General features: G+C 38.0%; 1 protein-coding gene across 1 annotated transcript; it reads left to right on the top strand.

The window, feature by feature from the left end:
- Nucleotides 1–3,403: 3,403 nt before the first annotated feature.
- On the top strand, nt 3,404–10,154 carry LOC126603158 (NADPH--cytochrome P450 reductase-like). The gene is made up of 18 exons (XM_050269913.1): nt 3,404–3,880; nt 4,742–4,801; nt 4,902–4,978; nt 5,076–5,133; nt 5,245–5,328; nt 5,405–5,441; nt 6,015–6,084; nt 6,213–6,410; nt 6,545–6,637; nt 7,469–7,694; nt 7,809–7,892; nt 7,994–8,145; nt 8,232–8,328; nt 8,480–8,629; nt 8,711–8,788; nt 8,869–8,991; nt 9,119–9,232; nt 9,820–10,154. The coding sequence occupies exons 1-18, from the start codon at nt 3,584–3,586 to the stop codon at nt 9,898–9,900; spliced, it is 2,079 nt and encodes a 692-aa protein (XP_050125870.1). The 5' UTR covers nt 3,404–3,583; the 3' UTR covers nt 9,901–10,154.
- Nucleotides 10,155–11,569: the final 1,415 nt, after the last annotated feature.

Raw genomic sequence — 11,569 nt, 5'->3', positions numbered from 1 at the left:
CACAATTGTCAATCATGACCACTACTTTGTAAGAAAGATAGATGTCGTAGGCCTACAAAGTCTATCACCTTATCAGAAGCTCACATCTGCATTTCGGATGCTAGCTAATAGGTGCTCTGTAGACTCAACTAACGAGTATTGTCAACTTACGAAAAGTACTGTTATTGAGAACTTGAAGCGCTTCTGTCAGGCAATTCAAGCCATATATGGAGCCACATACCTCCGCAAGCCAAATCATGAAGACTTGAAAAGGATTTTACGCAAGGCAGACAAAAGAGGTTTCCCTAGCATGATAGGAAGTCTCGATTGTATGCATTGGGAGTGGAAGAATTGTCCCACTGCTTGGGCTGGCCAATTTAAGGGCAGTCATAACAAGCCAAACATCGTGCTCGAAACTATGGCGTCTTACGACACATGGATTTGGCATGCATTCTTCAGCCCTCCCAGATCAAACAACTACATCAACATTTTTTAGTATTCTCTTCTATTCAATGATGTTTGAATGGATGGGCAGAATTTCGGTACAAGATAAATGGTAATAAGTATGAGCTAGGTTACTACCTAATTAATGGTATTTATCTTAGTTGATCTACCTTTACCAAAAGTTTTTCTCATCCCGATAGTGTAAAGAAGAAATTATTTTCGCAGAGGCAAGAGTCTTACAGGAAGGATGTGGAGAGAGCGTTCGGGATCTTACAAGCTTGATGGGCCATTGTTAGAGGGCCTACACGACTTTGGCATACCGAAGACCTCTATTCAATCATGATGACGTGCATAATTTTGCACAATATGATTGTGGAAGATGAGTACATCGAAATTGAAGAAGATTCAGATAAAGATGTGGATGATGACCAACCAACACATGCGAGAGCTATTGCAAGAGATGTTGAATATCTCGCTCCAACCACATATGAGACTTGACAGGATAGGGTCACATTGGGTGAGTATATGAGACGTTTAAATAGAATTCAAGCTCCTCAAGGTCATGATACACTCCGCAAGGATTTGGTTGAGCATGTATGGAGCTGAGAAGGTGAACGTTGATGATGTTGGTTAAGCATTTATGTAATAATTTTAAGTGTACTATGTTGTTATTTTATAGTAATAAATTTAAGTGTCTTCTTGCGCAAAATATTTTGTCTACTACGGTGGATAAATTATTGAATGGAGGTTGAATTGTTGAAGGCATCTATTCTACATCAAAGTGTGGAAGAATAAGTACAATAATTATTGAAGGCATTTAAATTAATAGAAACAATAATTAATAAGATATAAATTTAATAAGGTACATAAACCACATAATAAACCACATAAACTTAATACAAACGACAATCAATAAACTTAATTAACAAAGCACATAATTCATACACTACATAAACTTAATAATCATATCCACCATCTTCACTTGGTGATGGACTTCGTGGTTTACTTGGAATATAGGGTTCAAAAGATTCATCATCTTGAAATATACTCCTTGTGGCATACCTTCGCAAAGTTTCATTTTGCTTACCACGTAAGAACTTCTTCCTCTCTGAAGTGTATTTGTTGAGGTCCTCCATCATGAAATTAATTTCAAACCTATCTTGCTTTCTATCCCATTCTTCCTTCATTTGCAAACGCATTCGAGCTGTTTCTTCTTGGTTAGCGTTATGGGTTTTGTTCAATTTTGCAATTCCGGTAGCTAAGTGTCCACTCATCGGATATTGGGACTTCCCTTTTCTCTTTGCTTCCTTTTGCTTATCTCTTCCCCGAGGCCTTGCTAAAGAATGAGATGGGGTCATTTCATCGACACCTTCATCTTCAGCATTTCTCGGTGCGGTTTCACGTTGAAATAATCTTCCCCATTGTTGGTCCACATTGGTTGCCAACCTCGGACAATCCTTGAGGAAGTCCCAAGCATGTTGCAACTTAAAAACTTTATTTTTTGGTGTTACTCTTGTCTTGTAAATTTCCATTACTTTGTCACCCTATGCAAAATATACATAAAAATAATTAGATGCAAAATAATATTATGTACATGACAAATAAAATATCAAGAAAAAAACTCACAATTTTTGTGGCGCTCCTTCCATTAGGCATGCCAATCATGACTCTCTCCAAGCTTCCCTTCCATAAAGTGCATGATGTGTTGATAGTCTTCCACCGATCATAAACACCACCACCGTCCTGCCCGCTGCCGTTGCAGTTTTCTTGAAACTTTGCAATGATTTTATCCCACAAAACCTTTTTATTTTGATTTGTGCTAACTGTACCATCTTCGCTAACAGAAACTCATGCCAAGCATAAAGCAACATCTTCCTCACAGGTCAAATTACAACCTCTAATATGCTCTCTTGCCATGTTGAACAATTTGGAAATGGAAAGAAGTGGTAGAAAGATAAATTGGAAGAATTTTAGGAGAAAATTGAGTTTTATGTGGATGTTTGAACAAATACATAGGCATTTACAGAGTTTTTGGGTGAATTTTGAGTTAAATATTTTTTTAATTATTTTAGTTGTTGGATTTAAATTTGGGCCGTTAGATCTTTTTTTTTAAACCGTTATATTTGATTATATTCGATCTCAGCCGTGGGATTCAATGTATTTTAAAATAACATATTTTTAAAAAATGAAATTTGAATTTGGACTGTTGGATCAACCAACGGTCCTTAAATGATGGCTGTTGGATGCGGAAAATAGCTGTTGGGCTCATAGAAGTGGTCGACAGAGCCTTGACAGTGGGCCCCCACGCTGTTAGGGGCTGATTGGAAGCAGGTCGCGTGGGGCGCGTCCCCGAGTGGGTGGGCCGAGACTGGCCCAATTTGCAGAGAGCGTTTGGAGGGGGGATTTGGGGGGGGGGGAGTTTGGCACAGCTTTAGCATTTGGCTTTTAGCCAAATGTTTTAGTTTGGGTTGGGTGGTGTTTGGGGGGAAATTTAGCAAATAGCCCAGTGTTGGAGGATGTCTTAGTGTTAATACTATTGTGTATTAAAAAACATGTCTAAACTTTAAAATATTTTAAAAGAGAATCGGTAGAACATAACAAATTATGTTCATAAAACTTACCAAGTAGCATGTTTATTATCGAACCGTGAATTAGAACCGTGGATCGGAACTGAATAAATCAAAAGGTAAAATTAAAACAAAAAGAAAAATAGGAAAGGAAATAAAAGAATATAATAGAAACTAGAAGAATGTATCCAACAAAAAAAAACTAAAAGAAACTAGAAAGTATACAAAGTATCAAAAATTAAATATGGAAAGTCCTCAAGAGGATTCCAATTTTGTCAACTCCCCAAAAATGGGCGCAAAAAGACAACGCCCCTAAAAATTTCCAGCGATAATTAAAGTTTTAAAAGCTCCTTTTTTTTTCGTTTTTTTCTTCTAATTATTTAAATTAAATAAATATAAAACCGGCTGAGTAATTTTTAATTTTTGGTCAAATCTCTCTGTCAATCTCGTTCACCAACCTCGCTGCGCTGCCATTGAAATGATCGAATCCCGATAGGACACCATAGCTTATTCGCCACCACCAGCGATTTCACGACGAACTGAGCCAGAGCCAACGGATTCGGGTTCGAGCTTTGACTGAGAGAGATTTCGGGATGAGTTCGAATTCGGATTTGGTACGCGCGTTGGAGTCGGCGCTGGGGGTTTCGTTCGGTGATCCGGTGACGGACACGGTGGTGGTGATCGCGACGACTTCAATTGCGCTGATAATTGGGGTTTTGGTATTGGTGTGGAGGAGATCGTCGGATCGGAGCCGGGAGGTGAAGCAGCTGGTGGTGCCCAAGCCGCTTGCTGTGGAGGAAGAGAAAGACGAGTTTGAGGTTGCAGCGGGGAAGACTCGGGTCACGATCTTCTATGGAACTCAGACTGGTACAGCTGAGGGATTCGCTAAGGTGAACAATTATGGATAAATTTGTGTGCTTTGTGTTGGACTCCAAGATATTCGCGTCGAATGAATTATGAATAGTTTATGCTTGTGATCAAAGGGAGTGAGGTTTGTTGTGATCTGGGATTTTAGGTTGGTTTGTTTTTCGTGGGTGTTTCATGGGGAAGATTGGTTTTTAGGGAAATGTTGTTGAATTGGGAGAGCTGAGTAGTGGACACAGTAATGATTTGTGTTAAAGTAACGATTCGGGTTAAGATTTTTATTTAGGACCTGGTTAGAATTCTATATGTCTGCGTGTTTCTGCGAGCTTATGACGAAGAGTCAGCTTTAGATGGTTGCTCTAGAGGCAAGATCGTCACTCTCTGTAAATGGATTAGAAAGTACCGTGGTAATATGAACTTTTTGTTATTATTAGCAAGAAATGCAAATGCAATGGTGAACTTGTTAATGTGTTGACTTTTTGACGTATAGAGATTGAACCCATAGGAGAAAATGATAGGTCGAGATGTTCATGACTGTCATGCACGTATTTTTTACAGTTCAGATGTTCTTGATTTAAGCGATTTAGTGTGAAATGTACAAATGATGAATTCATAACAGCTTCACTGTACTAAGCACGTAAGTGTGGTTCCGGACTCTCCATTTAGGAGTCAACCCATGGATCATGAATGTGGTAATATGTTAATATAGCTTTCTCAAGCGTACATAAGTAATTTTCAATGTCGTCATGGTTTCTTGACACCTAACCAAAAGTTATCTGTTCATTTACGGATTCTGAACTTACAGCATAGATAATAGAATAGTTTACAGTGTTCTTGTAGGAATTTTTTTTTTACTTTCTAACTGTTATGTTTTGATGTGAATACAGGCTTTGGCTGAGGAGATTAAGGCTAGATATGAGAAAGGTGCTGTGAAGGTTGTCGACCTGGTATGGCAGATGGGAACCGATTTTTTTTATTGCATCATTGCAAGATGTATTACATAATATGAAATGTATGAGAAGTTATATTTGCTTGTGCTTGAATTAGGATGACTATGCTGAGGATGATGATAAATATGAAGAAAAACTGAAAAAAGAGACTTTGGCATTTTTTATGTTGGCCACGTAAGATACACATTTACCTATACTTCAACTATGTTATTTCTAGAATCTTATTGGTCTTGCTAATAGTACATTCAATATATTTTATCTTACTTTGTAGTTATGGAGATGGGGAGCCAACTGATAATGCAGCAAGATTTTACAAATGGTTTACGGAGGTTCGTAGCTTTATTGTGTACACATTGAGTTGATAAAAAAAAAAATTGAAGTCACAACCATTTCATTTTTATTGTCATGTAATAAATTGAGATCTCATGGTTTTATTTCAGGGAAAAGATAGGGGTGATTGGCTTCAACATCTAAGATATGGTGTTTTTGCTTTGGGTAATCGTCAATATGAACATTTCAATAAGGTAAAATCAATACGATATCTTTGTCAATTAATTCTTTGTAGTATTGCATCTTCTGACTACATCCTTATTGAAGCAGGTAGGAAAAGTGGTTGATGATAAACTTAGTGAAGAAGGTATAACTAATTTGCTTTCTCTCTTGCATTTCTATTGAGTGAATACTTGTGTACCTTGTTGCTTGCATTTCAATATGATTAATGACACACATAGCATAAGATCACAGAGGAAATTTTCAGTTTAGGCATTCTATGTAAAGACTGGCACTCTTCATTTTGCATTCTTCAGTTATGTGTATGCATAAGGCTTTTGCTTGTGATTAAGGGCCTGTTTGGGATTGCTTCTTGAACGGCTAAAGTGCTTTGTGACAACCAATCTAGGTTGTAGAAAGGCTTTAGGTAGCACTTCCAAGTGATTTTCTAGGAAGCACTTGTATTTTTTATAAAAGTCTACGTGTTCATATGCATCCTACAGTAGCAGTACCAAAGAGCCCCAATTATATATTTCTAGCTGTGTCCAAGTAGGCATGCCTGCACTTCTTCTTATTTTGTGAAAGAACAGGTTAAAAATTAAGATTGATGTTTTCTGATTTACATTTTAGTTTTTTGCATCCCATTGTTTTCTGTATAGGTTATTTCAATCTACAACTCTGTTAATTTTTCATTGAATTTGCCTCTTTGTGGTTAATGCAGGTGCAAAGCGTCTTGTTCCTGTTGGCTTAGGTGATGATGACCAGTGCATCGAGGATGATTTTTCTGCTTGGTATACTGTTGTCGTGTTGTCATTCTTTTCTCGATTGCTATTTAGTGATGCATTAACTGTAATGTTTGGGAAGTATTAGCATGGCATCATTTCTCTGCTGCATTGACTGTATTGGTTGGGTTCTTTAGGAGGGAATCATTGTGGCCTGAGTTGGATCTATTCCTCCGAGATGAAGATGATACAAATTCTGCGGCTACTCCATATACAGCTGTAATTCCAGAATATAGAGTTGTTATTCATGACTCTAGTTTTGTTACTTCTCATGAGGACAATCACTTGAATATGGCCAATGGGAATGCTTCTTACGATATTCACCATCCTTGCAGGTATTCATAGGTTGTGCTTGTCTTGCTTCTCTAGGGAATAATACATTCTAGTAAAATTGCTGTAGTCTCTTGTTGTTCCTTTGTCCAATTTTATTTCCTTCCACTAATTTTTGTGTTGTATTTCTTTCCTAAAGAGTTAATGTTGCTGTTCAAAGAGAACTTCACAAACCTGAGTCTGACCGCTCTTGCATCCATCTGGAGTTTGATATCTCTGGAACTGGTATTACGTAAGTTCATAAATGTACCAGCTGTTTTTTATTTTATTTTATTTGATTCTTTATAGACTGGTGATAGAGAGGTCGCACTTGGTGCGATGGCAAGTGCCTTCGCCCATGAGCGGTAGGTCTCAGGTTCGAGACTTGGGAGCAGCCTCTCCATAAATGGGGGTAAGGCTAGCCGACATTCACCTCTCCCAGACCCTGCGTAAAGCGGGAGCCTTGTGCACTGGGTACGACCTTTATAGACTGGTGATAGGTGTACATTGATTCTATTCTCTCTGTCAAATGTACAATAGAAATGGTTTCTGGTGATGGGCTAATATTTGTTTTGTAATATAAATAGAATTTTTGTGCATCTCTCATATACTTTGAGTTTGTGAGTTTGTGTTTTATAAAGGCTTCTTTTAAATAATAAGAATAATAATATTTGTCAAATATAGGTGTATCATTGCATTAACAAGTTAATTTCATGAGCATTGTCCACCAACCTTGCCAAACGAAAAGCAGATGCTTAATGTGCTTAACTCTTTATAAAATGATTTTCCAATGTTTGTTTAGCTATAGTTAATGTTAGTATGTTGTCGATAATGGATTTTGTATTCGTCTTTTTCTGCTTGTTACAATATAGAAAGAAATCCGCCATATGTGTAACTAATTTGTAATGGGGGACTGAAATTAATTAGTGAATGAGCCCAAAAGCAAGGGGTTCCTGCTTGAGTTCCACTTTTTTTTTTATATTTTATTTTTTTTAATACATGATTAGATCTGAATGATGGTTTTTTCTCTTTTAATGCTGGCATTATCAACCTGATGATCAGAACTGTTTCCTTTGTTTTTCAGATATGAAACTGGAGACCATGTGGGTGTTTATGCAGACAATTGTGATGAAACAGTTGAAGAAGCTGCAAAGTACTTGGGCCAACCTTTAGATTTGCTATTCTCCATACATACTGACAATGATGATGGCACATCTCTTGGAAGCTCATTACCGCCTCCATTCCCTTGTCCTTGCACAGTCCGCACAGCATTGGCACGTTATGCTGATCTGTTGAATCCACCTCGGAAGGTGATCATGTTTTTTCCTGCTATCGCCTTTCTCTTACTTTTTTCTTTTTTTGATTTTATTTGTGTTTTAAACTTTTTATACTGATTATTTCTTTCAAATGATTTATCCTGTCAGGCTGCCCTACTTGCTTTGGCTGCACATGCTGTTGAACCGAGTGAAGCAGAAAGACTTAAATTTTTATCATCACCTCAGGGGAAGGTTGTTGGCAATCAAGAAAACTCTTTTAGACTGTTTGGTTCTGTTTCCATGTTCGTTTTACATTTCATCTATACTCATATCACATGCTTTCCACCATCCAGGATGAGTACTCAAAATGGATTGTTGGAAGTCAGAGAAGTCTTGTTGAGGTAATGGCTGAGTTCCAATCAGCAAAGCCTCCACTTGGTGTGTTTTTTGCTGCAGTAGCCCCTCGCTTACAGCCTCGTTACTATTCAATATCATCTTCACCAAGGTGATTTCCCTGTACTATTTATCATAGTATTTCTAGAAATTAATTAGACATGTAGAAACCTGACTAGTATTGTTGCTTGTTAACAGATTTGCGCCCCATCGTGTTCATGTGACCTGTGCTTTAGTTTATGGTCCAACGCCAACTGGTAGAATTCACAAAGGAGTGTGTTCATTCTGGATGAAGGTAATATTGATTGTGACTATGCAGCCCTTTGTCCGTCCCTATCATTGTGTATATTTTTAGGGTTTTTGAAATGCCAAAGCCTTCCATACTCTCTTACAGCACAACTTGGGCTGGATTGCATCTAACGACAAACTTTTTTGAATGAAATCAGAATGCAGTTCCTCTAGAGAAAAGCCATAACAGTAGCTGGGCTCCTATTTTTATTAGGCAATCCAATTTCAACCTACCTGATGATCCTTCAGTCCCAATTATCATGGTGGGGCCTGGTACGGGCTTCGCACCTTTCCGAGGATTTCTACAGGTTTGAAATTGCATTAGTCTGAGTTTGCATTGTTTATTTGTGGAATAAAGAGGAAATAAAGTATCATTTCTCTCTTTTCAGGAAAGGATGGCCCTGAAAAAGGAGGGTGCTCAATTAGGACCTGCACTGCTCTTCTTTGGATGTAGAAACCGCAGAATGGTAAATATTTTTTGATATTTTGGAATACTTTGTTCTTGTGGTGAATGAATAAATATATACTGGATCTTTGTTTTTTCTAGGATTTCATTTATGAAGATGAATTGAATAACTTTGTGGAAGAAGGTGTGTTGTCTGAGTTAATCGTTGCATTCTCGCGCGAGGGACCAACCAAGGAGTATGTTCAACATAAACTGATGGATAAAGTAAGTATTTGTGAGAAGTACGAAGTGGTCTCGTTTAAAATTTTAATATTTTAATTAAAGCGGTAGATTGTGGTCACTCTTAATTAGATAATTATCTAACAGTTGCACCAATTTATTCCATATTCAGGCAGCATACGTGTGGGACCTAGTATCTCAAGGGGGGTACTTTTATGTTTGTGGTGACGCCAAAGGAATGGCTAGAGATGTTCATCGGACTTTGCATACCATTGTCCAGCAGCAGGTGCCAATCTCTCTCTCTCTCGCTCTCCTTATTTTACAAACACGCGGGGCGCACACACATATAGATCCTGTGAACGGATGAAATAGCTACAGAATGCACACACATAAATCCTGTGAACGGATGAAATAGCTACAGAATGTAAACATGGGTATAGAAGTCTAGGCAATATCTTTGTGCTTGCAGATTTTTGGTCCTAGAGGATCTGTGGGAAGTGTATTTAACGTAGGAGGGAGCAAAACTTTCACTAATTTTTACTGGGTGGTGCTAGCAACACAACCCTTTTTACCTCTCACGCGCCCCTCTCAATTTCCGGTCGTCGGATCAAATGAATTGAAAACGATCAAATGACAGAAATTAACAAGGGTTGTGTGGGAAGTAAAAATGGGTGTGTGGATAGCACCAACCTTTTTACTGCTAGTCATCCATTTTTGTTTGAAGTTGGTATTTTCCAAAATAAAAGAGAAAGTAAAAACAATCTTTAAGCTGGTGCTACAGCTGATTGATAGCTTGTTTACCCATATATCGCGTCTTATTTGCCTGTCAAATTGGATCGTGTTTACATGTTATTGCTGGCTAAAAAATTTCAGGAAAAGGTGGACTCAACGAAAGCAGAAGCTACCGTGAAACAACTTCAGATGGATGGACGATACCTTAGAGATGTCTGGTGATACCGCTTTCCCTCCTTTGCCTTGTTTTGTACCATCTTTAAGAACATTGGAATTATACATACCTTCAAGGTCGGGCTTCGGAAGGTTGATCTCTTCCCTTCAAAGTTTATAGCAGCAGATTTGAACAAGCGTTGGGAACTGAAACCTGGTTTCCCCAAAAGCTTTTAGTTAATTAGATCGACGTCGGTCTGCCTGTATTGTTATTATTATTTATTTCTATTTTTAATACAAGGGGCCATTTAATTTTAGGGAAACTACATGTTAGCTAGTTGCAAAGATGTCAAAACACATGCATGAATCGTGTAGTTTGTTTTGGTTGATGTTGCATGGAGATTTATAGTGAATTATGGTAATTAAAATAAAACCGAAGTTTGCTGCTAGTCTTTTGTCATTTGCTACCTACCGTGGCCGCGGTGGACAGGGTGTACCCTGTAATGTCCAAGACCGAACTCAACATTCTCATGCAACCAATCACTTTAATGTCGCCTTGTTTAGTTACAACTAGACACTGTTAGGCTCGGTATAGGTAAAAATTTTTACGAACATTTATAAAAGCTTCTCAAGAAGCCCAAGTCGTAATTTTTCTGTTAGTATTTTCTGGAGAAGCCCAAGTTATGGTTGATTTTGGCTTTGGCATGGCTTTTTAGCAAATTCAATTTTTATAGGACGGCAATAAGGCTAGTAACGTAGGGAATGTTGAGCGGTGAAACATCAACACGTACATAAAATGGGTATGCGGAGATGAGAATGCTTCGTTGAATGTGTGGGCATACGAGAAATGATAAGATTAGGAATGAGGCTATCCGAGATGAAGTAGGAGTAGTTGAAATTGAAGGAAAGATGAAAGAAAATCGGTTATGGTGGTTTGGACATGTGAAATGAAGGCCTACTGATGCTCCGACTAGAAGATGTGATTACGGGATAGAGGTTCAGGGCTGAAGGAGTAGAGGAAGACCTAGGAAAACCTTGGAAAATACTCTAAGAAAAGACTTGAGTACTTGAATCTAACGGAAGACGTGGCACAGAACCGAGCACAATGACGCTCTAGGATTCATATAGCCGACCCCACTTAGTGGGAAAAAGGCTTTGTTGCTGTTGTTGTAAGGGAGAATGTATGCAAATTCAATTTTTTATTTTTTAGGGGAAATGTATGCAAATGGAACTTGAAGGACACTCGGAAGTAGAAAAACTATTATCCAAGTAATCATAATATTAAGAGTGGTATTTTGTTCAAGATCTGCCTCAGCAATTGTCCAATTTTCGATTACTGGAGAGAACAATTGTTTGCCAAAATACAGTTCCAAGTCATTACTTCCCTTGTAGAACTTATATGACACTAAATGCCCACACAAAATCATCGCTGAAAAAAGCGAGGCCGCATCAAATTATCGCGAAACACAAAGAGACCACAACTCCTCGTCGAAGCGAGCACAAACACGTCACAAAACATAAGAGCGAAGACCTATAAAGAATCAATCATAACAGTACGTATGAAACCCGGTATCCATGTAAGTCCCATAGTTCTAATAAAAAAGGTGGTGTTGAATTAAGAAAAGATGGAATTTCAAACTGGTCTCAATATTCTTTGGAATACTAAAAGAATAATACTAGGAAGACTAATTTTTTTAAATCAAATTTCAAACCAACACCAAAGGCTACGGTGAGCTAT

The sequence above is a fragment of the Malus sylvestris genome, chromosome 15, assembly GCF_916048215.2.
Source record: "Malus sylvestris chromosome 15, drMalSylv7.2, whole genome shotgun sequence".
Classification (NCBI taxonomy): domain Eukaryota; kingdom Viridiplantae; phylum Streptophyta; class Magnoliopsida; order Rosales; family Rosaceae; genus Malus; species Malus sylvestris.
Note: the sequence above shows the minus strand (reverse complement) of the source record. Positions and strands in the feature narration are given on the sequence as shown.